This window comes from Topomyia yanbarensis, chromosome 3, assembly GCF_030247195.1.
Source record: "Topomyia yanbarensis strain Yona2022 chromosome 3, ASM3024719v1, whole genome shotgun sequence".
Taxonomy (NCBI): domain Eukaryota; kingdom Metazoa; phylum Arthropoda; class Insecta; order Diptera; family Culicidae; genus Topomyia; species Topomyia yanbarensis.
The window spans coordinates 26,501,230-26,524,934 of NC_080672.1; the positions used below are offsets into that span (position 1 = coordinate 26,501,230).

At 39.5% G+C, this 23,705-nt stretch overlaps 1 protein-coding gene across 1 annotated transcript in view; it reads right to left on the reverse strand.

Moving 5' to 3' along the window:
• Positions 1–832: 832 nt before the first annotated feature.
• LOC131693333 (uncharacterized) overlaps positions 833–23,705 on the reverse strand; it is a 172,669-nt gene continuing 149,796 nt past the window's right edge. The window contains exons 2-3 of the mRNA XM_058981055.1: positions 16,813–16,973; positions 833–3,528 (exon numbers count right to left, since the gene is read on the reverse strand). Coding sequence (XP_058837038.1) covers positions 3,469–3,528; positions 16,813–16,973 — 221 coding nt within the window. The 3' untranslated portion in view covers positions 833–3,468. The remainder of the gene's footprint in view (positions 3,529–16,812; positions 16,974–23,705) is intronic.

Genomic DNA, 23,705 nt, shown 5'->3' on the forward strand with positions numbered 1-23,705 from the left:
GCTTAACTTAGGACGACCGGGAAATGCTGTTGCGGCGGCTACGGTGGTCAACAAATTACATTTCAAAACAGCGCGCATATAGCTCTGCGAATAATGTTAGAAACCACTATGTTTTACACTCTTTTCGCAAGATGTTTACTCATCATCTTGTAAAATGATGGTTTTCCTTCATTTTCATAAACAATTATCAACAAATTGATCGGTAATTTGGTGTTTAAAAGTCATTTTTTACCAATGTTTACATAAAATATATGCACTATGACAGAACAGAATAAAATCAGCAACACTTTCCTTCCAGCGCTATCTGCGAGCGGTTTCAACGTAGAATCGCCAATCTTAGATCCTTGTTCGAGAAAGATTCGAAGAGATTTTCGTCGAATTGAGTGCTTTTGACAGGACTTGTGGTCGATTGGAATGCCACTGACAGATAAATGGTAAAAAAACGATAAAGATGGCGAGTCTTTATTTGTGTGTGTGTGCTGGCTGGCTACATTCGCGACACATCAGTAAACAAACAAATAACTAAACAGCTGATTGAAATAACGTGATGTCCCTGACTACAATCGCACCAAAACATAATTCTCTGGACCTTTCTTCGTTCAATCCCGGATGATGCAACAATAAAAAGGTAAACATCAACAAAACCAGTGACAGATTGACAGACAGACATACAGACAGGCAGGCAGGAGTGTTTAATAGAAACATTAATTGTATACGGTTTTTAGGTTACGATTAGTTCCCGAAGCAAGTGGTTTCCGGCTTCATATCTTTACTTCAGAGACGTTATCGACGATCCTGATCCTTTCTCTTAACTATTTTTTTTTTTTATCTAATTCATTTTTTTTTCGTCCATTCCAGTTTGTCGTCATTCGCTTGTTAACTTTGAAACGATGATAAAAATTAACCTAGGTGGTGGGTATTCAAATTAAGCTTTCAACTAGTGGCACATCGGCTGACGCCTTACAAAAGCCCTCGGATAGAGGAAAAGAATAATGCTTTTCGACAATTTTGAGTGTCTTGCCTTCTGTTTGTTTTTATGTACGCTATAACAATGACATCGAAGAGAGACTCTGCTGTTGTTGTTGTTGTGTTTTTTTATTATTCTGAGGTGTTTGTTCTGATTATTCTTTGATGTCTTGCGCGGTTTGCGTTTTGTTTTGTTATTAGAATCTGTTCTCTTGTATTCTAAAGTAAAGATATATTGTGCAAATAGACATTTATATATTTTTCGTGTTGCTTTTGTTTAAATTCAATTTAAATATTGACCTTTTAATTGTTGGTTTATGTGTTCGTTTCAATTTGCATGTAGTAAGTGTTGTTTTCTTCATTTTGAAAGAAAGGAAAACTTGACTGAACTATCCACAACCAATTATATTTTTTTTGTTTAAAAACCCCTCTTTTAACAGTTGATTGTTCATTTAGTAAATTACACTTTTCTGTCAGCTGATCAGATCGACCTTTACTCTTGGAAACATCAAAATAAAACAATCAAAAATATATATTCTCCATCTTTTTGTTTTTGGTTTGATTTTTGTCAAGAAATTTCCTTCTCTTTCACACTAGTAACATTAACCATTTTATTAATCAGTCACTGTTTTCAACAGGGTAAAAGTTCGGTTGCAGCTTTACATCAACTGACATTACACGGGTCGAGGGTCGCGTCTCACGTAATAATCCCAGCTGAATCGAGACGAATCGAACCAGCTGGCAAAGTAGGCATGGTCTTTTTACGTGCGTGTGTAACTAAACTGAAACAAATGTGGAACAAAACATGGTCGACAAGGCGACACGGAAGGTGAGACCATTCGAAGAAAAACATAGAGATTTCGTTTTCCTATCGTTTATCTGTCACGACGGTGCGTAGCGTTTAAAACGTTATCTTTTTACACGAGAGCTAGCTTGGGTTAGTTACTTTGTTTTCTGTTTTTTTTGTTGGTTTATTCTATTTACAATAACGACCTGTCGCTTGCCGGAACAGAATTTGTAATCATATAATAACTAAAATTTTGACTAAAATAAGATCTTCGCGGACTTGTTTTTTTTTTCTTTTTGTTTGTTTGTTGGTTTGGTTTCTGTTTGGTTCTCATTACCATTGTTTTTTTTTCAACACACGGGGCCCCCCGTTTGGTTTGGCAAGTGGCAATAGCCTCTAGGCTTATGTTAGTTGTTGATTTTGCTACCTCACTTGTGTTCTACATGTTGTTTGTTTATTGTATAATTGGAATGTGACACGATATCTGTTTGCTTTACGCACGTAACCTTAATGCGGCTCCAGTTTGGTGGCTAGAAGATAGCGAGTGGACAGAGTGAGTGTTGTTTTGCGTGTGAGTGTGTATGTACATGTGTTGCTGTTGTTGCTGGTATGTGTGAGTGTGAAGGGTGTTTTTTTCTTATCGCTTAGATGTGACTTGTTACCTTTTTTAAAGTTCACTAAGATTGGATTCATTTGATTTGTTAAAATTGTGACTTATCTATACAATATAGCTGCCTTGTCCATGAGAATAGTTTTCCGCAAGATTTTTTTTTGTCTGACTTAATTCCATTAACTTGAACGATCTTGGATGTTAGTATTTTTACAAGTTTCTTCCACAGATGGTATAGTAAAAGTTCGTTTTTATTTTTGTTTTTCGTTTGTTAAGTGTGAAAACAAAACAAACCAGTGAGATCAGGGCTGCAGAATGCTGTCACCCCGGCACGCATCATGAACACTATTTCGATCGGAGCAAAGTCTCTTAAAACCGAACAAGTGGGAAAATATCGTTTTTGATCGTTTCGTGTTTCGTCGCCTGGCGAGTGCTTTTAGCATTTGTCTCGCTCTCGCTCAGCTTAGGTTAGGTATCCATGTGACTGATAACTTTTTCGAAATTAATAGAAAAATACACATACTTTGTTTTGCTTTCTTTTGATACACTTTAATGTACTTACAGTTGTTCACACTTTAGAGTGTTTCGTATCGCCAGCGTATATGCGCGGCACTGCACGGTTCGTCAGTTTACTGTCTCTCTCTCTCTCTTCTTCACTCACTTAATGTTAATCTGTCACTAGCTGACAGGTAGGGATGGTCAATATTTCGCATCACTCTTGGTTTTGTCTCTTTGTTGTGGGGTTTTCGGTTACTCACTGATGGATTTCTAATCCACAGTCCTTGTCGTATCGGTTGTTGCTGCTTCTGCTGCTGCCATTCTCTGCGCTGCTGCGAGTGTCCTTAATAAATATATATACTTTTTTATCTATTTGAATTGTTTTGTTCTCTATGTACAGCTTTCCATCCAGATTCTCCGCGCTCTATCCGGATACTTCTCTCAACCGATGTCACTTGTCGTCCCTAGTTGTCAGTTGAGTTAGTTGCTTTCCTCTTAAAAATAGTGTTTTGTCTCTACGGTTAGTTGTTTTTGTTTGTTTGTTTGTTGGTTGGTTTGTCCGTCTGTGTGTTGTGTTTTTTTTTGTTTTGTTTTCTATTTATACAGCCTAACGTCCTCGTGCCCATCGCAATAAGGCGTCGGCTAACACATCCAGATGTGCTTTCGTCTGGAAAAGAGAGAAAAAAATCCACATTAGAGCGCTATAGTGAGGTTAAGTTTGGAATATTAGTGAACAAAATGAATGAAGAATTTGTAATTTTGTTGTGTGTTGACAGACAGAATATTCTCTTTTTTTATTTCGATTATAGAGGTTTTAACCTTAAGGTCATTCGCCTGTTCGGGTTAGAAAAATCTCTTATGAAAAATTTCTAACCCTGTGTGCGGGGTCGGGACTCGAACCCAGGTACGCTGCATACAAGGCAATCGATTTACCAACTACGCTACGCCCACTTCTTTTTCTTAATATTGCTTGTGGCACTTAAAACTGGATTCAAACCGCTCTGCGCACCCAACATTCTTCTAATAAATTCTTCTCATAGACTGGTTAGTTGGACTGGCCTGTCTATAAGAGTACCATCTCTATCACTTAAAACAGTGATTCTCAACCTGGGGTCCGCGGACCCCCAGGGGATCGCGAAGTTGTTGCTGTGGGTCCGCGAGCGAAAATATCTTTTCCGAATGGATATTGAAACTTTTTCTTGTTTCCTAACAGACTGAAAATGAAAATGCCAGGTGAATTTGTGTTAAGCGATGAAAAAAGTCTGTGATAATCTTTTTAAGCAAAGTTGCATGGCTTACACTGTCGCTGCCCTATTTTCGGCTTGCCGAAGTTTTTTGTGCATTGAGTCCTAAAAATGCATTTTTGATTCTAAACTAAAACTGAATTGAATGGTAACATGTCTAATGTAGGCCCGTAACCAGAATTTTGGTTGGAGGGGGCTCAAATACTGCACAATATAGTTACTATGATTAAAAGACCAACAAATATGTTCACAAACATTATGATCTGGCAGGTGATTTGTGGTTGAGATGAAATCAGCACTCTCTGAATAACTTGGGGAACACGAAACGGCGTAATATACTACGCTCGAAACTTGTTGCTATGGTACGAGAAAAATCACGTGTGCCGGAAAAGATGGACCAACCAAATTCACTGGAGCTTTGCCCAAGTGAAACATTTTGAGCAATTACTTACCCGCACTATGAACCAGCACCACCAGCAACGGAGTAGAATATTAGCATCATTATTTGCCCGACTATCATCGATAGCCGGATTTTATAAGATAACATCTGCCAAAATTGCTCTACAGCAGAGCGTTGCCTGTGCAAACGAGAAGCCCATAATTCCCCCATGCCAATGGTCCAGATTCACTCCCACTATATGGTATTTTGATAGTGTTTGCGATCGGATCAACCCATGAACTCACCATCGCCATGGTCCTGTAGATCCCATGTATAAACCAAATTTTGATGTATTTATGGGTTGTTGAGACCATTTTATGATGTTTTGATGGTTGTCAAATTTGAAACGGACCATATTCAAGGTCTTTTTAAGAGGTTATATGGTGTTTGAGCCCATAAGAATTTGCTCGGGTGAACAGCTAGCAATAGGTCGTTAGGACACCAGTGAGCCGGAAGCTACGTTCCATTCAAAATTGTTGGACAAACACCTACTAGGCTAGGGTCTACCGCCGGGGCTAGATCGAGTAGATCGGAACGAAGCAGGGAACTAAACAGCTCAGGGAAACGAACATTGATAAAGAGAGAAATCTACCACTGCGAAATTCGCAGTACGATAGACTCCCGAGAGGAATTCCGAAGCCAGGAAACTCAGTCGGAGTAGAGTATTTTCACAGCCCAGTAGATCTCGATAAAGCTGGGCGCTAAATGGCTCAAGAAAGCGGGTATCTGTGTTGGGAGAAATTCTTCCTTCGGAAAGATCTCAGTCGGAGAATGGTGAGTTCACCGCCAGAGACTATCCGAGTAGATCGTTATAAGGCTGGGACCTGAATGACTCACGGAAACAAAAACTAAATGGAATGAAGGAATCAGCAGTTTAACAGTTCACTAAGACGAGAGTTAAATGGCGGTAGATGGAGGTGAAAAGCCAGAGAAGAGTCGATAGTTAAATTGCTCAAAGGTCGAACCATTTCATGGATCAAGTAAGGCTTCAAGATAGCTGCGACAAACTCGTGAGCAAAAGAAAGAGATGCAACGAGATCACAACGAGCCCCCCACAAAGTAATACCTTCATGTAGTTCTGTGAGGAGGAAGTGAGAAAAAAGAGTAAGGAGTGTTTCTAGTAATTAGCATAGTATAGCATAAGAGATCGCCCGTGATTGCTACTCCGTTATTGACCAGAACCAATTAAGATTGCAGAATGTTCATTGGAACAACATACTTCGGAATAGCATGATGAGCCACATTGTACAATCCACATTAATTCCTGCATACTGATCAATACCAATGCTGGCCACGTTTGAATGCAGATCTTCTGGGGAGGGAAGGAATGTTAGTCCAATACATGTCACTGCTAGAAACCGGGGAATCCTCTGTATCTCTACATGTATCACGGAAAGGGAAGAGTTGTTAGTAAGTGTGCCAATAGCGTTATCATATAATAATAGCTCTGGGCAGACGGCTGCTGAAAATTTGGCAAATTTATCATTTGACGTATTAATACGATTGGTCAACTAAACCACTTGAGCTCCGGATAGCCGACTACAGACAGTGCTTATTAAAGGCTTTAAATTTTAACAGTTCTACATTGATGCTGTATAGCAGCATTAACAATGCAAACGGGCTGTCAATCGCTACATAGTAGTAGCTGAAGATGTACAGCTGATAGAAGGCTACGTTACTACGCTAACAGGTTACGTTAGTCGGATCTTCGAAGTTGTCGAGCTCCGCCTGCAAAGTGTTCGCCAAATACCCAGATTCAAAAACAGACTAAATATTGGCACAAGCTTCACCATGTCAACTGGAACAGGCAACTATCAATAGCTAGTTAACAATGAATACACGAATCACTTCCGAATCTTCACAGACATCGAAATGGACGCCAGGAGAGAAGATTCCGGTCAGGCCTCTCAAAGTGTTCGGTATTATCAGCAACTGTTCTCACCATCTCCCACAAGCCAGTACATCTAACAGGTTTTCCCTTCTACGACGCAAGGCTTCCGAAGCCGTGCTGGGTCCCGGTCATTACGGCATCAAGTACATCGCCAAGGCAGATCCACTTGCTGCACTTGGTCGGACTACTAATGATTAGTGGACTGTTACTATAGAACGAAACAAAAACTGCCTAATGGAAACAATCGCCAACAACAGCACATCGGACACAGAATCTATACGCTGATCTTCCGTTTCCATCAGCTACAGATTCAGCAGATTTGGCACTATCACCAAAAAGCAACTCAGTGGCAAACTCGATGAGGACACCCGCAACATTCGTCGCTAATGGACAGTGGTACGATTAAAAATTTGTCAAACAAGAATGTGTAAATGTGTGCAAGTTCAATTCTCACTTTGCCGGGAGACATGCTGGTAGACTTGAGCGATTCGTAGTAATTGTGCCTAAGCTCGACTCCTGCCATCAGAAGACAAAAGATTAGTCCGTAAGATTTTAAGCCTGTTTCGAATGGCCCTGCCACTTCTAGTTTCTGTATATTTCACATGCTTGTTCTCACTTGAGTAGTATGGCTCTAAATTTTCATAACTTTCCCTACTCAGTAATCTCTAGCTATTTGAATGTCGTTAAAAATAAAAAATACAGCATAAAGAAAAAATGCACTCCAGCTATCTTTTAAGCGAAGGCGAATTGCCAGGCCTTTCATTTGACTCTTTTCATCTAGTTTTGTACAGCCAGTATCCAATTTTCTCATCGCAAACGCCAGATTGCTTTGAACTGCATCTCGTTGATAACTGTCTTTCATATCTTTTTAGGTTCCGCTTAACGTAGGCCTAATATTTTTCTGTTGTTCGCTGTTGTTTTTGGAAGGGGTCATGTCCTTGGGTACCATCCGGACGTTGTTCGCAGCATACCACTTCTTGGCCTTTTTTTCATAATGGCAAGTTACCCAATCCGGCCAAAACAGAACGGCATAATAGAGGAGTAAAAACAACAGACATTTTACCAGGCACTCTAGCACATACATTGATGCATGGATGTGGATGACATTCCCAGCTTGCTTGCGGACATCTCGAACAGAGAGGTTGGGGTTTCGCCTGAAATAGCCGGTCACCATTTCCGGCGTTTTTGCGGCCTCCGACTTTCGAGTTCTCCCCGATCCAGTCTGCCTAGTTATTGATCAACTTTTCCGAACACCTGATCCTTTGCTTCCCTTACTTCGATGTCATTTACACGACTGATGAGTAAAGGTCAAAATCAAACAGTAGGTACGATACCACACATATACATCTTCAAAATGAGGGGTGCGCAGTTTTTTTTTAATACACGATGAAGAAAAATGAGTCAAGTTGAAGCTGATCAAGTTTTGATCGTAACATTCTTTATTTACCGGATACAAAGCCCAAAACTCAGATTCTGGCCTTTCAAATTCGCTTGGAAAAATACCGAAAAATCTATTAATCGTAAGTGACCATGATATTAGGTGAGATTTTTGACGGTAGGTCGTGGGATAATTATCCAAGAACCAGACTGAACTTACGCTTTCTATAGGAACTCAAATATTCCCACAATCCAGTGAAATGTATAATTTCTGTGAAATACTCTCTGAGAGCATGCTCGCAACAAAACCTAATATGAGTTACCGCGTATTTATCATCATCACCATCATCGTGTCCGAAAAATACGGATACTTCGAAGTCGATGGCATTTTGCAGGTTGTCTACTAGGAATAACGTTAGCTGATCTTTCTTCCGGCATTCGCGCTACATATCCAGCAGCTCACTGTACTCTGTCCTGTTTTATCAGCTTTCCGATGCCAGCATGTTTGTATACTTGGTACAGTTTGTGGTTCATGCGTATACGCTTTTCTCCATTTTATACTCTGCTGCCTAGTATGGACCGCAGAATTCTTCCCTCAAATTGTACACCGAGCACTCGGTAGTCAACACTCAACGAAGAGCAACATGAATCATTACCGATTTATTTAGAGTAAGTTCGGTAGGAGTCTGTAAGTTGCGGAACTTTAACTGATTACATAATCCTTACAAAGTTCCTATTCTCAGCCGGTACATGCCTTTTTACCTCGTGACTAACATCGTTTTCACATGTCACTAGTGTTTCAAAATATATGAATTCGTCGACAACCTCGTATCGTACCCTATGGATTTCCATCTCGGAACCATTATCGTTTAGACTGCTCTGCTCATTACTAACTACCATGTACTTTGTATAATCAAAGTTTACAGTCATACTGATTCTCGTAGCCAAAATGCCTCTCCCATTGCTCTGCGATCAACGCCAATGATGTCGATGTCGTCTGCGAAGCTAACAAACATGACAGCTCTCGGGATGGCGGTTCCGTTCTTTTGCATGTAGAACAATAAATAGGATAGTGCACCGCCCTACTTCAACCCATCTAACATCACAAACGAGTAGGGGATTCCTCCGGTTTCATTTGACCCACCCAGCGTCTCGAAACCAGCTCTGGTATTCGCCGACAAAGGATTCAACTGATGAGCGCAGTATGTGCTAAACAGATTTCGAGAGAGTACCTTGTAGGCGACACTGAGAATTGTTATGTCTCGGTAGTATAACACTCGATTTTGTGGCCCTCCTTGAAGGTAGGGCATATGGGGTAGTGTTACCACAAGTGTAGATTTATTTGTAAAAGTACAGATTTTTCGATTTATATTGGTACAGATGCTGGACGGTACAGATTACAGAGTTTTGTAAAAAGTACAAAAGTACAGATTTTCGGAGCCAAAATTGTAAAACGTTATTTTGAAACTTTTTTTTTATTAATTCGTTTATTTGACATGGCTCATAGCGGTAGCTTAACGGAGCCGTGGATCTTCTTTTTTGAAACTTTTGTTTGGCGGACAGTTAAGTAATAATGAAAAAGTGTGTACAGGATATGCAAAAGAGCTCAGTGCATCAGGTTAGTTAACATAAACGAAAAAATACAAGAAAAGAGTGTACTTTAGGCAGATGGAATTGACGCAGAAGATGAACATCAATCAAAGTATTGGCATAGAATTCTTTGATTATTAATGGAGAAAGAATAAAACTAGTTTGGAAAGGATAATGTATCTATAAAACTGCCAAATTATCGAAACATTAGTATACAACTAGTTAAACGAATGTATTAACTGTTTTGTTGGTGCAGATTTTGGTACAGATTTTCGCAAAAAATAGTTAGGATGGAAAAGAGTTTTCACTTCAGGTGAAGAATAAAATGTGGTAACACTGGTCCAGACACTTGTCTGGATCTAAGCACCGAGTCTGGGCCTGTTTCAGGGGCGGATCTGGCAAGGCAAAAAGGGGATGGGTACTGGTCGGGATCCGAGAGCTGGTCCTGATCCAGACTGAACTAGCTCGGATCCATGAACTGATCCGGATCCGCAGTCTGTCCCAGACTCAAGGTTTGGGTCTGGGCCTAGATCACAACCAGTACAAAGCATAATGTGATTTTAAACCAACTGTTCTCCTAAGGGAGGAATATTGCATATTCTTTACAATGTAAGTATCCCGAATCAGGAATCAGAATATATTGGTTGAAATGGTACGTTCCCCATTTGTAGTTGGGGATTGTCGCCTTGCCATGTGTTCTCATCACTTCCCTCATCGGAAGCTGGGACGAGAAATGCGGATAGAAAATAAAAACTAGTGTCAAATTGATCCAGCTCTGAAACGTCACTTTGAACCAAGCTGATCCAGAATGAGAGCGTATGTGAGCAGAGTTGGAAACAAAGAATGAAAAATGGAAAAGAAAACATCTATCCACATGTCCCGTCCCAGATCGGAAGGAAAGGAGAATAGGAAGAGTGGGAAAAAACAGCACAAATTAAAGGTAAGTTAAACTTACAAATCTGCGAGAAAGCCTAAAGCTCTTTGCCGCATTGGATAAGGAATTTCAGTATGTCTCTGAGTTTCACTCGTCCAAACACGGTGTCATCTATGTAGGGACAGACAAATACTCGAAATCGCAATTGCGCTACATCTGACCAATTTCATATTAGATAGTATGAGGTGCCCTAATCGGATACACAAAGATCACATGAAAATGACTCAGCGCGCTGAATAGTTAGCATGTGATAATTAAGTTTGCAGTGGCGTAGGGTATGACGTTTCTGTATTGAGAGATGAGAATGTAGTACTTTGGAATGAGAGTCTGTATTTCTATGACCTCATTCGAACTACCATTCAAAACTGCTGACTATCATTTGCCAGTTTGGAAGCTATGTGTTATACCAGATACGACGAAAAACTCACTATTAGGCATTCAAATGACCCTAGTCGCTTTTGCATACTACCAAAGCATCAGCCCCATGATCATAAAACTAACGCCGAATAAGTCGAGTTCACAGCGTGTGGTACGTCACGACCAACGAGCACCGACGGCAACACTATACACCGCGTCTTTGCGGCGAAGCAAATTGCCAAAACCGATTAAACAAAAATCGTCTTGTTTGGGTCAGATGGCATAATTACGACCTGAAGAAAGCTAGGAGAGCGCATGAAGGCAAAATGCTTGCAACCTACCGAGAAGCATGGAGGAGGTATACTTTTTACATAAAGGTCTCTAGAAGTCATGGATCTTAATTTAAGTTTTTCTCTAGGACGAGTGATGGTATGGAGCTCAATGTCTTGGAACGGCGCCAGTGCCTGAAAGGCGAAAATTTCGCGGAACTTTTTCTTTCACCAAGACCCTAAGCATTCAGCAAAAGCAATATCACAGTAGCTCAAAAATAAGAAAGTTAAGGTCTTGGATTGGATTGGAGCTACGAGAACAAAACTCCACAAACTTGAGGGAGTTAAAAATCGAACCATCCGTCTTACAAAAACTTGTAGAGTCCATGCCGGATTGATGCCAAGCCGCAATCCTGGCGAAAGGAGGTCACACGAAATATTGAACATGAGAATAGTTGAGGGTGTGTTTAATATTTTCACAACCGATGGCAGTTCAATTGGGTTCATAGCGCATTGGGTAAGCCTCTTCTGCGGGAGATAATCAACGAGCACTGACGCGTGAAATTATACACCACGTCTCTGCGCTGCGGCGAGAGCGAGCGATATGCGGGAAGAAACGCACAAAGCAAAATGGCAACACTCTGCACGGCACAGTCGTCAGCGTGTGCGCTTTGCTTGGTTGATAGGACAGTGTCACACTCAGATAAAACATTGAATGAGTTGCTGCAATCGGTTGGTGGAGAAGTTATCAGGTTTCGTTTCTTTTTAACATTTGACACACGGTCACTAGGTAAACCAGGATCATTCAAGGTTTACGACGGGATCCAACGAAAAGCTCAAAACGGACTCGCGACTTTTAAAAAAATTTCATTAAAGTACAATAGATTAGAGACAAGAGGTTTTATGTTTATGCACTTTTTCTGGAGCCAAATTAAAAATACGCTTTTAACCCTAAAATGGTTTTGTGGGGTACATTCGTACCCCAGAGCTATTTGCAATCCCTGTTATTCTGTTACGGTTTCTTTCAACTGCAAGCAATATTTAAAGTGCTACCTATTTTTTCACTTAACAGTCTCCATTTAAAGTTTATCTGTGGCACAAATGTACCCCACAAAACCGTTTACGTTAGTGTTTTGTCACATTGATTATATCTTTTTATAAGCCAAATATCGATATACAGTAAGCGAGAAACTTGTGTAAAATTGTATAAGCTTCAACATTGCTGAACAATAGAATTTGTTATTTGATATAACAAAGCTACTTTAGTAAAGTAACTAGAAAATGCGCTGGGATCGTTCTCGTAATTTTAGCTTTTGCGGATGAAATAGACAAAAAACATTCGTGAATATAATTTGTATATAAGTGTTTATGTACATTCGTTCTGTGACTCTCAGATCGATTGGTTGTTCTTTTCAGTCCGTGCAGCGTAACAATAAAAAGAATTGTGCTAATCCGCTGCCAAGGTTATCTTGCGCCTTCTCCGCCTAATCGAGGTTTTAGTATTTTTCCCTTCTTTTGTGTTTGAGCGGGTTTACCGGCAAGTGAGCAATGAAGTAGTGTTTTTTTTTCTAGTAAACCCTCAGGATAACGTTACATTCACAAGTGAAGTACTGATACAATAGTGAACTTCTCATTCTTACCTACAAAACTAGGCTACGCTGGGCAATAGGCCCGTGCAAAAATGACTTGCCTTGATAGTGGTTGATGGATGTCGAAACAAAATTGGCTTCCCGATTCGAGGTTCATCCATGTTCAGCAATTTGACGTGACGTGACTTTCTTTTGGACTTTTGTTTGAATTTATTGAAGATTTCTCGATAGCCTCAGCTCAATAGAAGCTCTCCGTTTAGTGAAACCTAGACAGCACATTCCCTATTTTCTGGGGAAAATACGGGAGCTCTTGCGTACTTTGTCTGTAAGATCGTACAAGATTATCTTAGTTTGGGTTCCCTCGCATTGCTCCATCCCAGGTAATGAAGAAGCGGACTCTTCAGTTAAGGCGGGCGCTTTAGAAGGTGACATATTTGAAATACCGAATGTTTAACGAAATAGGGTTTATCTACTTGAATATAAGATATGATTACCAAATATTGTCACGCTTATAATAATTAAAATAGTTCTGTGTAGTAAGTCCCGTCCTACAATCCAAATGTCGATGGGTTGGGTTTGGCAATCCGGTTCATAATCAGCATTCGTTTTTTTATCCCCAAACCCTGCTAGTATTTTGTTATGATGTGCCTATTAGCTGTTCCTAGTTTTTGATCTTCTTTACCGACGAATCAGAGTTAGTAGTATGTCGTGTTCCGGATTCATATACAAGTTATGGATATCGCATATAATCTGAGATTGTTTCGCATATCCAATCGTAAATACATTTTCTAGAATCGCTTTAACACGCTTTAATTATCGCGCTTAACATGTATATTTTGGTGAGAGATAGTCAATTTCAATAGATATGTAAGTATATGGCCTCCAGTTTGGTACGCATATGCCGATTTTCTGCATTTTGTGCGACTTTTTAGTGGGATATAAACACGTATCATTCAGTTGCAACTTGGATATACCATCAAAAAGGCTGGTTGGGGCTTGTGGCAACGGTTATCACGATATCGAACATATTGTCTGGGCATGCGGTGAGTACTGTTCTGCCAGATCTCAACTACAGATTCCCTTCGTACCCGAAGAAAATCACCCAATATCCCGGTTCGAGATGTACTGGCAAACCGCGATCTCCTCTATAAGTCCCTCGTATACACCTTCATAAAAACCATCAATATTCAATATTTATTTTTCTTGTCATTCTCAGAAGTGCTTTCTCATGCCTGTACCGTACACCAACAATGGTTTGATGCGACTCCAAGACGACACAAAATGTCTCTGGTGAATGACCCAACCAACATGAGACCCACAGCACAACATCACACGCGCAACGCGGTGTGCTGCCGATCCGCATCTGAGCCGTACTACGAAATCGTCTGGAGGACCCCTGCCGCCACGAGGAAGACCACATGATGCATCCTGATGAAGACTGTCCGAGTCTGTAATCCTTGCCGTTGATTCCCGATGCCGGAAACTGAAAGTTAATATCCTTCTCCTCCTGTTAGCTTTGTCCACCCTCTTTCCTTTGTCTCTGACACACAGATGTTTCCCCACTAGTTCATGTTTCCTAATATATTAGCCACGAATCAATATCCGTGCTCGTGAAAAATTTCATAAGAAAATCATAAAATGTTATTCATGTATACGTGAACTGATTCATGATTTCTAGCTAATTAGTCACAACTCATGCTCATGAATAGTTCATGATTCCTAGCATAATAGTCACGACTTACCATTCGACCTGATGCAATAGTTCACAAAATCGAAAAATATTATTCATCTATACATGAACTGATTCATGATTCCTTGCGACTTACCGTTCGTGATAGCCAAGATACCTAACAAAAACTAAACATTTTTGCGCGAACTAGTTCTTTTGTAAACACACATAGTTACATAAATACGAGGTTAATTATCCATAATTTCAGGAACTTGGTCACGATTTTCGTAAATCAGTTCAGTTGACGGAATCGTGGTTTTTTGTTTATAAATTTATGAACGAATTTTTTTTACATGTACGGATAACCCTGCGCTATTAGGAAAGCTTGTTTTCAACTTTCCGGGTAGATCTTTCCGGAGAAATGTTTTTTTTTCGGGTGCAATTCTCCGATCAACATGGGGAACGTGCCATTCGAGCCAGTCGCTACTGATTCCCGGTGCTCTACTTATCGCACTCAGTACGGCCAGTACAATCCACTGTATGTTTGCAGGGATCATTTTGATTTTAGAATACGAAAAGAGTCGTTTGAATTAAAAATAGTTTGATAATAGTTATAATTATTATCACTATTGTCTATAACAATTGCCGAAAAAAGTATAACAAAACAAATATACGTTTTCGAATAGATGTGCATGAGTAAAGGTGATCTATGATTGTTCAATTGAACAGAATTAAGAAAACACCTGTCAAAGTTTAATGTATGCGCTAATGTGCTTTTATTGGTTGTCTACTGTTGAACGAGTGTAAATTTTATTTTATTGTTAGCACCTCCCAGTTGTCGACGAGACACGTGAAACCAACTGCTAGAGGAAGAATTCTCCAGTTCGCGTTTAAACGTCGTAGAAGGAACAAGTATTTTGCAGTCGGTGACCCACTTCTTAGTTTCAAGAGCAGTAACCAACAAAAAGTGCCTTCAAAACTACTCCCGCCATGAGTCGTGTTAAGAAGCAGCACTCTCACTGGGAAGGGAGCGGCGAGCTGCAAGTTAAAAATCAGGGCGTGTGGTCACCCTACATATCCTAAACTAGAGGCATAACTATGTCGATAATTTTGGAATCTTCAATTCAGTCAGTAGCGCTGGTGACGATATCACAGGAACCTTTAAATAGATCGTTAATTTTGACACAACTCAAAACTAAATCTGTCGCAGTACAAATAAATAATTCAATTCGTAATTGAAACGAAAAGTTACAAATTAAACGAATCTCGTTATATCGCGTTACCTGAAATCATCATCTCTATACAATTAGAATATTAATATTGCTCCGCATAACGAGCGAAAAAGGAGCCAACTTGTGACAGTGAAAAGACAAACTCGGTGTCAGATTCAGTTCTTAGCAAAGTATCACCTTTGTTTCCACTTCATACACACACACCACACCGCACAGGAACTTTTGGCATGTCAAACTGCCATTCTCATAAGCAAAGCAGGTTCTGGTTGGTATGGACTTTTGTCGGAATAAACATTCGGTGGCTAGGAGTTGGATCTTTCTTGTTTCTTCTTACAACCGTCCTTTGAAGCGAAACGGTACTGTTGGGAAAATAGGCAACGACCGGATGTTTGATTCAGATTCGCTCCAGTTCACGGTGACCGTAAATCCTAAACAGTGAACCAACCACAATTTTGAACGGTGTGTCCATACACGAAAAGGTTGGATGATTCCAGTAGCTTCGGACGACGTTATTTCGAGACGGGTGGGCTATTTAAATCACACCATTTAGAACTCAAATGGTCCATGGCTAACTGCGCGACCACCCGCAACAGGTCGGGGTATAGTATGGCTGATTCACATGGTTGCTACGTAAATAAGGCAAAACAATATTATATCACTATGGAATTATCACTGACGCGGCGTAAAAACGTTATAATCACTGTGCACCCTGCGGGAACACGTTTTTGGTCTTTTTACCGTTTTCGACAAGTGGAAAAAGAACTGCTCAGGTTGTCACACGATTAACGATAACTATCAGTACGTTTAACAATGGCTCAGGTTAAAAACACGATCTGGGGACGTGTTTAGAGAAACGAAAATTGGACGTGGAAAAGGTGGGAAAGTAAACTGAAAATCCGGGCATTTATTTTGATGTCATGCTTGGATTAGGAGTATTACCGCTCTTATGACGTTTTATTGTGCGATTATTATATTTTGGTCGGGCTTGATTGCAGAGAAAAATGTTTCTGGTAAAACGAAATCATCCGGTCGTGACTAAGGAGTTTTTTTAGCTCAAAGGGGGTAAAAAGGGATTGGGTTATTAAACTAAATTAAATGAAGAAAAATCGTCTTTTCTTTTGTTTGCATCGCTAGAGCTTAAATAAGTACAAAAACAATTTTTAATTGATTTTGTAAGAAAAATTGTAAATGACTTTAAATTTGCAATTTCATTATTATTCTGTGAATGTAGCAATCCTAATTTTAACCAAAATTATGTTCGTTGCTACGCTACGTCACGTAAATGCTGTTTTCCATCCACATAGCAACAAAACTGTGTGGGCTAGAGATTAAGAAAAATTCCGAGGAAGCAAATACTTACCGTTTTGTAGAACATACACGCTTGCCGGTCCTCGTCTTCGCCCTCGGGGCAGTCGATGAAACCGTCGCAGAGCACGTGGTCGTCTATACACCGATAGCGACCCTGCCGGTCAGGCGTCGGACAGGCGAACCGTTCCATCCCGTCCATCGCGGGTGGACATTCTGAAATTGGGCGAAAAAAAACACAATTATCACTTTTGTCACGATGACTACTAATGGCGTTTTCGTTTTTTCTTGGTGCTACACCGGTGTAGTGCAAAGAAAGAGATAGACTGATTACACCCAAGTTTGAATGAGTGTAGCACCGACTACACCGGTATAGTGCACTGTCAAAAACGAAGATGCCATAAGTCGTCAGGATTTAGCCCGATCGAAAAGAAATAACAAAATTATAATAGAATGTAAAATTACATCATAAATCAGGGTAGGCTGTTGAAACAAGAGAAATTTATTATATCTAGAGAAAATTTTCAATAGAACGTAAGTAACATTGAGAGCCTCTCTTTGTTTAATTTCTCTTTTGTTTATTACGACATCATTACAACACTTTGCACTATTTTTCCAGTACATATTGAAAGCCGACGGTTTTTACTAGAATATTATGCAAAGAGTAGAGTAGTAAATGTTGAAATGGCCGAGTAATGAACAGAAGAGAAAGACTCCAAAGAGAATCTCTCATTGTTACTTACGTCCTATTGAAAATTTTCTCTAGATATTTAGTGTCACTTTGAAATGTAGCTTTGATAGCATTTTAGACGATTCTGATCGGGTTGCTTTGATTTCGGAAATGGGCGTTCTCGGAAGGCAGGGTTTTCAGTTTTATTTTCAACTCTTCTGCCGCTTATGAAAACGATTAATTTTCCCATTCTTTCCTTTCGATTGTCGGTGGCCTTGAATGGGTTCACTAGAAGCGTAACGGCGTTAGCTGAGATTATCCGCGTCAACGCGAAAATTGAACAGTGAGTGATGCGGGAACAAAAGACCCGCAGGCGATCTCATCTCCGTTGATTGTTATGTAAATTGTTGCAATGTTTAGATTATTTTTTTCTCTCTCTGCTCCCTTCAACAATCGCAGGAAAACGATTACTTTTCGTGCTTGTTTCAGTTTCCATTTCTGATGCTTTTTTTCAACATTATGCGAGCGCGAGTGGAGAGTTGAAAAGTTAAATTTTATTTTACTCACTCCTAACTCCGATTTCCGATTCTTTTTAGACGGATCGGTGGCAGCAAATTGGATCTCATTTCGCGAATTCTATATGCAAATTGCGGCAAATGTATACGATTTGTCAGTCGAAGGAAAAAAAGTGTCACTTTTCGCGGAGCGTGTGATGGTGTGGAATTCAATTAAATTTGATTTCCGATCATTGATTTTGGTTCAACTGTAGTGTGTAGTACTATAGATTGATTATAAAGCACAGGAAAGTATTTGCTTCAATGTATGATTTTAGTTGTAACACGGCTACAAAATTGGATTCGCGTGGTTTGCCAGAAGCGAAGAGGGTTTCACCCAGTTTTCTGCTTAAAGAGCAAAGAGTGATCTTGAGATCATTTCCCGTTATACATACATAGTTACAACTAAAACGACGAATCGTAGCAACCTTTGTCTAGACTTTGACGTTATCATGTTTAACAAAGATTTTCAAGATATTCTTGTTGATGAAGCCACTTACATGGATACGATTTTCTAATTATACCAGAACCACATTTCGTACATGTTGGAACCGAGTATGTCGATCTTTGTTTATAACAATACTCATTTTCCCTGTCTTCACGCACTCTTCTTCCGGATGGGGCCAGGCCCGTAGCCAGGATTTTGTTTCGGGAGGGGCTTAAAAAAATTTGCATAAAGCTTTTAATTCTGACAATTTGATATAGTCACTAGAAACTAAATTAAATTTTGAAAAGTTCATAATGAAATCAATTCCAAATCAAAGACAATCCTAAAAATATGTTCATTGTCACAAGAAAGGTTATAGTACTTACTCTCGTTACAACAAAGTATACTCTAGAGTTCACAGTATTTATGCGCTAACCGAATATGACAATGCTTGACGGTGCTGGAAAACACTAGGTGTTCCAAGCTACACCTTTAAAAGGCGTAGAAGATGCTAAACCGAAATGAGTAGAAAAATATCCATAAAATGTTCGAACGAAGAGAATGTCGAAATTCGTACAAAATCTTCTGATTTAGCAAGCGATTTGTAGATGCGCAGAGACGGTTCAACTTCTATTTTCTTTGTCTGGTGTTCTGCGAGTATTACCAGTTCCAAGGCATCATGCTAACACAATTTTTTGATATATTCTATTTAAATGAAACTATTTTCAAGACTAGCCTTGGTCGGGTAGATTAGAACCCCAGTTAGGAAGGATTTTTGGTAATCAATAGGATCAAAATATAAATTTAAATGATTAAATCAACTGAAGGAAACTGCCCACAATTTAATTGATTAAAGAAAATTGTCTACAAATCGAATGAAAACACTGATTACTAATATCTTCTAATTTTCCTTCAAATCGCCAGTCGCCGTGCATGTGTCGTTCACCGTGCAGTTTCAAAATCACGAAATTTAAAGAACTAGCTCCCTAAATCCATCGGAGAGATCCCAAATCCTTTCGTTTCATCGTTTTATTGAAACATTCCAACTAAAGTTGAATCAAAATTTTAAATACACCGTAAGTTGATCATATAACGTGCACTGGTACCAAACAAATGTCCTCAACTACTTATTCTCGTTTTGTTGGTAATAGTTTCATATTATTTCTAAATTGTGACGTATTTAGATAGGTATTTTTACGGTGACTATGAGGGCGGTTTTCATTTTGATTAAAAAAAACAGGATTTGAAGTCACGTCAAATCCACCTAAACGCACGGTAACTGGGGACTTGACGGTACGTGAAATTTGTTAAATGTATTACCAAAAGAACTAGAAGGTCTACCTTCTGATGTCGCAAAAAGCAGAAGCAAAAAAAATTGCTACGCTATAGCAGGCTACAGGCACCAGTGAATCAAGCTAGCTATTGTTCTATATCAGTGCACATACAAATTGTATCGTTGCCCCCGGCTGCGGAGTAAAATGAGTTTGCCAAATGAAGCAAAAGTGCCTGTGCTACGGGATAACACGAACAGTTAAGGAAGTGGAACAATTAGTTAAAGTGAAAATGGAGCTTAATCTCGCTGAAGTTACCTACATTCAGCTACATCACGTAAAAACTGTGTCTTGATCACGTTTAGAAGCTTAGCACAGGCCGAAAACTTTATTGCAAAGAACAACATGCAACACGAGGTCGAATTTAATAACACCAGAATCAAGATCCCCGTGCATATGGAAAACGACATGGTGGACGTGCGTATCCATGATTTGGCCCCGCGCACGAAGGAGGATTTCATCAAACAAATCATGTCGCAATATGGAGAAGTAGAATCTATTACGAATGACACCTGGAGAAATTTTTTCTCCGGCATTCCCAATGGCGTTCGTATTGTGAGAATGCGAGTGACTAAACCAATACCTTCTTACATGACTATCGAATGCAAATCACCGAAGGATGGCCTGACCAATAAGCAAACAACGCTAATTACATATCCCGGGCAGACCCCAACATGCCAATTCTGTAACTATACAGCCTACTACGGAAAAACATGCGCCGAAGCAACTAGTCAAAACTCATCTACTACTGCCAACTCTAACACGCAGCCACCGATACCTTCAGATAAACCTAAAACAACGATCCAATTACCCAATAATGCAGGTACAACGACCACGACAACCGCTCCCAAACCAGCAACTAGCATCGCCAATAAAGAAGCAAATACCGATGAAGACGGATATACAACAGCGACCCATAAGAACGAGAAACAAATAAGAACCTCTGATCGTGAACAGGAAGAAAGCAGTACCGATGACGACATGGACGGGAACGATAACGTGAGAGAAGGCAGACTGAATGACCACCAAGCGGCCTCACCGCCAAGGAAAAAGATCTCAACACGCAGCAGCAAACTGCGTCAACAAGATCTGGCAGACCGACATTCTTAGAATTTTTTTTATTTTTACTTACTGTAAAAAAAATTAAAAGACCCACGGATCAGTTGTGCTAACGCATTGAGCCGTTTCAAATAAAATTTTAGATTGAAAAAAAAAGAAATATTATAAATATGAACAAGCTCAATAATTTCAGCATCTCTTTATTCCGACATATGGACGGGTATACATCGCACTTACTTCACCTCTGTCGAAGAGTAACGTAGGTGTAAGGCCAACTTTCTTTGATGATTTCTGTTGTTCTGTAGTTGAGTGCCCAGAAAATATAGAACAGCTGCTCTTGGGTCGATTTCAATTTATTTATTATTTTTTCTCTCTTTTTCTTCGTGATCTCTGCTCATCTCTCTCATTTTATTCCATAACGAACACAAATAAAACGAAAACATGAAATCGAAACATTAATCCCAATTTATTGACTGTAGACTCAACTAGTTACAACATTTTAGTCGCTCTCCGTGATAGGCTACTGATGTTTGTTCACTGTATCGTCACGTCGTTTTTAGACTTACATGGACATTAATTGGAAACCATCGAAAGAGACAGAAATGCTGCTGCTTACAACATTAAGTTTATTATGATTGATTGACTAATATGTGGTTTAGCATCTATTGACATCCGTTGAAAAGTAAGGATAAAATCACAACAGATAGTCCTACCGCTACTATGTACGTTTCTGTATGTGAACAACATTAGTAATATACGACGGTATACAATTCTTGGGTTGATGAACACCTCAGAAAAACCGCTGTTTTACCACTTTTTGGCTTGTTTATTTTTTGGCATTTTTCTTGCTTATTGTTCGATTGTTTAAAATATCACTACTTTGCGGACTAATAATGTTTAAATACGGACCGCATTCTCCGCATAAAATGAAATTGAGTGTCAACAGAAATACTATTGCATTAAAATGACGCGAAAACAAAAACTGTCTTCTCGACTATATTGTCATCAACTAACGGAAATGTTTTTGTCTAGCACGCTTGAGTGAGATGCCTGATGTTTCTACTAAGCGTACAGTGCACTAACCTATTACAGAAATTCAATCTGCTTATGCTTTAACTAACTTTATTCTGGCTAATATATAACATAATATCTGAGTTTTGTTAGACACAACCACTAGCGATAAAGTTCTCATTTTGGGACAGTTTTTGAGCTCACTTTTCTATAAAACTTCTGCAATTTTATTATATATTTCGTTTATTTTATTCGGTTCAATGCATTAGCTAAATGAAGCCTTGTGTCTTCAATATATTTCCATGATGTGAACAATGAAAGTGATAAAACGTAAATGGTTGTCCTACAGATCTCGTGCGAACAACTAGCGATTGCATGTGGAGAACTATTTACTAGGCTGAGAAATATTTTTCCTAACCAACAGTGTCGCGGTGGTGTTCATTTCTATCTCGTACACTTCCTTATCATCATAGTGGTCACTGCCATGTCCATGTTCGCGAATTTCTGACGGGTCACGAGTGTCGACTTCCTCAATGATGGTGCCGACCGTTGATTTTGAGATACTAGACGCAGTTTTTGTCGTCAATATTATCCGAACAGCAGCCAAAATTTGGCAAATGTTTGTTTTTCAGGAAATGGTTTTGGAGACTATCGCATTCAGTTTTTACGTGCAGGGTCAGGTTGGAGGAAATATGTCTGTTCACCTAGATTTTCGCCACAAAAACACCATTTAATATACTTCCTAGATGTGTCCTTTATAATGAATACCATTTTTTCCAAATGTGACAGGAATCTTTTAATAGCCACGGTGCAAGTAAGTGGTATCAGATCTTGTAGCCGAGCATTGATTTTCTCATCGTCCATATATATGAGGATCAACCACATGTTACAAGTTGTTATGCAAAATGACTGGTTTCGCCTGGGCTAATTTGTTAAATGGCATCAGCACTGAACGCCTGACATGGTTAAACTCGTTAAAGGCGATGTTCGTAAGCATAACCTCCATAATCACCTTCAGCAAATATTTCACATCATTAATGTTGCTCCAGCCAAATACGGAGGCTATTGACTTCAGGTCTCTTCGCATAAGATCGATCTTATGCGAAAAGACCTGAAGTCAATAGCCTCCGTATTTGGCTGGAGCACTACTTCTTGCTTCTGCGACTCAATCATTCGACAGATCCCCACAGCAAGAATTAAAGTAACAGTTTCGTTTGTCTTCCGACGAGTCACACAATATGAAGGGAACTGTTTTATCACACTCAGCATACTGAGTAGATATCCTGACCGCTGTCTTCGGTGGTTCGAAATAGCAATCTTCCTCACAATTCTCGCATTAATTTGTTGAAACCAAACAAGATTCAATTTTTTTAAGAGTCACCGAAAAACATGTTGTTTCTTAAATTTATTTTTGAAAATTTTCGGGGGGGGCTTTAGCCCCCTAGCCCCCCCTCTGGCTACGTGCCTGGATGGGGCGAGCGAGTTCTAGAGGTTTGGAAGACAATGACCGCTGTAAAAAAACGCCTCAATGTTACCTTATTGAACCGTTAAACGGTGGAACATTGATCACTTTTTCAAAAGCTTTTCGAATAAATCAAGTAGATGTAATTGTTTGTATTTTTAAAGCCAGTACTGGTACCCATAGATCCCCCTCCCCTTGGTGGATTGGATTGACGTTACTGCAAACATCTGCAAGTAATATTTCATGTATCCATTTCAATTAGCTTACTGCATCAATTATCAACAATAAATACTAGTTTATTCTTAAATCGTCATTTAAAGTGTCAACTAGGGAAATAGTCATTCATATTCTATTTATAATGATTGTAGCTTTTCATATTCATATCTAGCACAAAGTTGCTTTAAAATGTTGGTTGCATTATGCCTCGATTGCGG